The sequence below is a fragment of the Galeopterus variegatus genome, unplaced genomic scaffold (assembly GCF_000696425.1).
Source record: "Galeopterus variegatus unplaced genomic scaffold, G_variegatus-3.0.2 Scaffold9091, whole genome shotgun sequence".
Lineage (NCBI taxonomy): Eukaryota > Metazoa > Chordata > Mammalia > Dermoptera > Cynocephalidae > Galeopterus > Galeopterus variegatus.
In genome coordinates, this window is record NW_007735202.1 from 115,584 (window position 1) to 121,239 (window position 5,656).

Below are 5,656 nucleotides of genomic sequence, written 5' to 3' on the forward strand. Positions count from 1 at the left end.
GCAGGAGCGCCGCCACGCTCCCAAGCGGCGCACTAGCACAGTGTGCCACCGGGCCGGCCCCAGAGGGTTTGTTTTTAATCCTTCTGTTCTTTCAAAAACATCCAGAGAAGGCTACTGAGATCAGGTCTCTTTCTCTGCTTATCTTACAGCTGTTACACTAGGTTCTTCTTATGTTAAAGAGGCACAAACATCTCTGCTAAGTCTTTTTATAATGGAATAACCCCAGTATCACCTCCAAGGCTTTTATGTGTCATGCAGACCCAATAATAATGGACATAATTGGTCGAAAGGTTTACATTACATTAACATTTACTTTTGTAATTTCAAATCCTTTTAGAGTAGAAAATATATTGTGAGAGCACCTAAAATGTTTTAAAATGTTGCCGTGCTAATATCCACTGTAAAATTGTGAAGGAATTTTGAATAAATAATTTTCATACTATGCCAATTATTTAATCCATATGCCAAATTAACCTCTTCTCTCAGTATGGTTTATTTCATTTTTCTTATTCCAAAAATGAGCATCCAAGTCCAAAGACCCTGGAAAAATACTATTCCTATTGTTAAATCAAACCCTGTACCATTGTCCCTGAGCTATAAGGGCCATTTAAGTTTTATGTATTGGGTGTTAGTATACACCTAACTAAACTGGAAAGCTAACTTCTAGATTTCCATTCATTATATTTTGTTTCACTGCCAAGTTCATTGAAGTAAGCAATTGTTGGTTTATTTCCCCATAACAGTGGATCCTTGCAAAGCTAGAAGAAGCAAGAGAACCTTCTCCAAGCCTCTGATGAAGAGAACACGGCCTGAAGACACACAGCAATAAATTACTACAGCTTCCAGATTGTACCTTCCAAAACCTGTTTGGGAAGCAAATTACAGAAGTAACTTCAAGTACCCCATATTCTAGATGCTAAAAAGAAAAAAAATCAGAATCAGGTAAAACAGCTATGTGATAAAAGTATTTCAGTTCTTCAGAGATCAGTTCGGTTTTCTAACTTGAATCATGCAACCGGTTATAATTCTAATTATCTTATGAAAGAAGTAACATTTCTTTTAGGAATGATTATTTGTTCCAGGTTACTCTCTGTAGTTGTGGAGAGGTTACCCATAGTTAGTCCTTACATGGAGTCAAGTTTAACGTTCCTAGTTCACATTTTAAACTTCTTTCATGCTTGCTTTGAACTCCCTGAGTGATAGGTGAATAATCAAATCAAACATTGCTTCAGTGGTATCAAGAGAACTTTCACGGGGTTTCTTCAGAACCATGAAGTTCTTTTTACAGATAAATATTTTGGTATTCCTTATTTTTTTAATAAAGTATAGTTTGAATTATACTTAAAATGCATAGCATGATTATGAAAAATAAATTTTTTTATATATAACATATAACATAGATTAAATTATACCCTTTCAAGCCTCACCTTAAGAAAGGCTTGAAGAAATGAGTATCATGCCCAAAAAAGGAAAGTTCCTCTCAGAACTTTAGAGCCTTAGAAATACTTTCTCTTGCCACTCCATGGGACTTACTTGGTTTACCCAGGTCATTCATGTTTCTGATAGACTGCTGTTGTCAAAGGAAAATTCCTAAAGCCTTAATAATACCTATTTCCATTTGCTGGTACCATGAAATAAGCAGTTCCCAACATCTTAGATAAAATGGGTTATGCTTCAGAGACAGCCTCTCTGATAAGTAAATGTATATACCCTAAAATCTAACCCAGTAACCTATCCTGTTAATAGTAGACTGAGAATTTCTGGTTTGCTTTCTCTACAATTATCTAAATGAGAATTGCTCCTTTAAATGTACAGCTCATCAGAACAAAGATCATAGGTTGCACATTAGTAAAAATAAGTTCATGGGGTTTTCTTCTTGGTTTTTGTCCAAGATCTTTTGTACCTTAATACTAACAGACTGCTTCAAGTAAAAGAGAATGAATATATGATTGTGAACTGTGAAGAGGGTGATGCATTGTCTTATTTAGTTTTTGAGTAATATGAAGTATTTGATGCATGTTGTGTGTGCTGCCAATTTATTATAAACTGTTTTTGGAACTGAAGACTGTATAGTCAGTGGTTGTGAAATTCTCAGGCTCCTCAAACCCTTGCTTTGTTGTAAAAGCTAAAATAAACAGCATGCCAGACTGTAATTGTATTTCTTGCTGACCAAATCCCTCTACTAAATACTATTGATTTCCCTCTGATTATGAAAATACATTGTTTATTGTCAGAAGTTTCCCCCAGAATGCTTTCTTCTTTGCTGAAAATAAAGTGAATGAAAAGATGACAAATTTCAAACCATATGATAGTATATGTCCCCATGATGACCTTTGTTCAGAATAGTGTACATGTTTTCTCTGTTGCTGAGCTCCTCCAATTTTGCATACGTCAGAATTGGACCTAAAAGTAGAGGTAGTCAGAAACCTTGCATCAGATAGTTCTCATCTGATTACATGTTTTCTCTGTTGCTGAGCTCCTCCAATTTTGCATATGTCAGAATTGGACCTAAAAGTAGAGGTAGTCAGAAACCTTGCATCAGATAGTTCTCATCTGAAATGCTGCTTTACGGGAGTTCCATTCAATGCCATTAGTCAAATACCTCATTACCGACTCCAGTTTCACGATATCAGCATTCTCAGAAAAATTATAGACCCATAACTCCCTTGGTATCCCATGATGAAGCAGGAAAGCCTAAAATAATAAGCATAGAAATTCTGGTATTCTCTAGTGGCCAGCAGGAATGGGTTTTGTAAATAGCGCATATTGAAAACCAATGTTTCTATCTTTCCTGTTCCCTTACCAATAAGAACCTAGAAATCTCTCTTCTTATGCTTTCTCTACCAGTTATCTACCAATCACATCTACCCATCTGTAAAGGGATGCACAATTTCAAGAGCTGTAGTTTATCATTTGTTTTAGGAGATTGTCTTCATCTAAACAGAAAAAAACCCTAAGTACATCAATAGATCACTAGATAATGAGTTAGTATTTTTAGTGTAGCATATTAATTTATAGTTAATGTGCAATTCTATAATCCTTTTTTCATGATTGTTAGAGTCCAGAATCTTATTGTATTTGAAAAGTCAGCCCTGAGTTACATTTAACTACATTTAATGGCTCTCTGCTTGAGACCTGTAAGCCTGTTTTAGTTGTTTGGTGGTTGCTATGGAATTTGCTGCTGACTCTTATATCCTTTCTCTCTGTGTTGTTTGCTGGCTATATCCCAGGCCCTTCATTCTGGCACAGCACATACTGTTTTCTGGTCCATGATAATTATGTGAAGACCAAGGCAGAGTGTCTGTTCTCTGCCAACTCTCCAGAAAACCAAGATCATTAGAAATAGCAACTTGATTTCTGGTGCAAAAAGAAACCTGTGATTTCTTCACATTTACAGAATACCCTCTGACCCAAAGGGCATGTGCACTTCTCCAGTGGCTTCCCTCTTGGAGTGTATATATTTGCTGCTTCTCTAGTTAGCAAGACCTTGGGATTTTTCCCACGGTCAGTTTAGGACAGCTGAGTTGTTTTCTGGTGCCTAAGTACTCATTACTACCTATAGACAGTCCTTCCCTACCTTCTGTCCTCCATAATCCTAATCCATTTGGAGGTAACTATCCTGTGGCCTACAAATAACTAAGAAATTTTCCTTAATATCGTAAATATCTCTCTCCTTTTTTTTCTGACAGTGAGTGGAAGCAGTAGTATTACCCCAGTGAATATCTATGCACCTAGCTCATCTGTTAGAAACATTTCTTAAAGTGGTATCTTATTCCTGTCTGGTAAAAAAAATTAAAAAGGACTCTGTCAGTGCTGAATTTTCTGCCCCTTAGTTATTCAGTCATCCATTGCCAGACCCTTCAGGCTATGCCAAATGACCCTTTGCATAGGCTCCTGTATTAAAAAGATTGGGGGGGGAAAATTGGATTTGTTTGCCTGTAGGAGCCAAAGGTGTGTGCCAAATGCATTGAAGGTGGAAGTAGCTATCTGGCACTGGGTGTCTTCATGGCTCAGTCAGCACAATTCAGAGTAATCTGTTTGGTTCCAGGGCCATTGCTTTTTACCTTTTCTCAGGATCAACCAGAATCCCCTAGGACATTGTTTTTTAAACTGTAGGTCTTAACACAGTAGTGGGTCATGAAATCAATTTAACATCTCAAAACCAGCTTATTTTAAAAGTGGAATAGAAAAGAAAATAGAGGAGCAATAGAGTGTAACTAGGTTAAGTATTATTTACTGAAATATTGTCTTAGTTAAATACTCTATATACTGTGTTATGTGCTAGGTTACTATATAAAGAATTTCCTATTGTGAATTGCAGTTTAAAAAAAAAAAAAATACCTGAAAGACTGCTATAGGAGGAATGGGCCATCCAGTGATTGCTGGAACAATTTGGTTATGTGGAACCTGACCTTAGATAAGGAGCAGCAGACCCACAACTCAGGAAGTCTTCAGATTATGAACACCGTCCTTTACATTAGAGCGAAAAGATAGGATGGCTCTAGTTTGGCTTTATAAAATGTTTTTCTTTCCTGGTGTGTGTATCAGATACCCTCATGTGACTCAATGGGACCAGAAAAAGCATAGAAAAATTAGATCCACAAACATCACCCAAAAAAGTCCACAGGCTATCATTTTAACTAGATGTATTTCAACCTCCTTAACAGTAAGCATTTTACTAGAACAGGGGACAAAAGTTTTCGTTTGAGTAAGTTGTTTGTTCCACCTACCTTCTAGCTGATTCACTACACAAGTGGCAAAGGCCTTTTAAAATGAGGAGCTAATAAATAGGGCACATTCTTTTAGAGCCAAAATAATAATTCTCTGGGGGTGCTATACAATTGTCAATGCATTTTAACTAAAAATATGTATTTCCTCATTTCTTTAAGATCCAAGTAGTAGGAAATGCAGTTAACTTGCATTCCTTATGCAGGACTCAATACAGAACTTAGTCAACCTGATTTTCTTTGGTGCTATTCAATATCACTTATAATTCCTTTACTCCAAAAGGGACCCTTTTCATCCTCCTGCCTAGTCTTTTGAAATATGCTTTTGATTTTTATTTGTAATGCTACCCTAATCAATCTAGTATTAGTCAATTAAAATTTTATGATTCTTGTGATCTGTATTTTCAGTTGTTGGCAAATATGGCTATTAGTGCAACTTTTTTTCCCACTCTTCTATTCTTTCTGCCACAATTAGTGTAAAAGTAGTATTTGTTTCAGGGCTATCCTGAATATAAGGCCAGCACATTGAGAAGATGCTAGATCCTGTCTATTACAAACCTCATTCATGTTACTTTAAACAAATCTTTTCTACTTTATTTTTTCTTTTGTAAGATAAATTGTTCCATATCATTAAAAAAAATTTACTTTAGAATTGTGGATTAATTCTACTTTTTAAAAACATTATAGCATTTTCAAAAAAATAACATTTCGTTAACCAAAGAGCTACACAAGAAATGTAACTTCACATTTTACAGGTTGATATGACTTTTTTGAAGCTTTTATTACTTTATATAAATTAATTTGTATTATAGTTTAACGTCTACTATGACAGATATCAAATTGCTATGATAGAAAATCCCTGTGTCTGTCACTGAACATCATTTATTAATTGTGCTGATATCTTAATAATGTGTTTCTTTTAATGAAGT

At 35.5% G+C, this 5,656-nt stretch overlaps 1 protein-coding gene across 1 annotated transcript in view; it reads left to right on the plus strand.

Moving 5' to 3' along the window:
• LOC103609019 (vacuolar protein sorting-associated protein 13A-like) overlaps positions 1-2,290 on the plus strand; it is a gene marked incomplete at its 5' end in the record, with an annotated part of 117,223 nt that extends 114,933 nt beyond the window's left edge. The window contains one exon of the mRNA XM_008593395.1: positions 744-2,290. Within this exon, the coding sequence (XP_008591617.1) occupies positions 744-794 (51 nt within the window). The remainder of the gene's footprint in view (positions 1-743) is intronic.
• Positions 2,291-5,656: the final 3,366 nt, after the last annotated feature.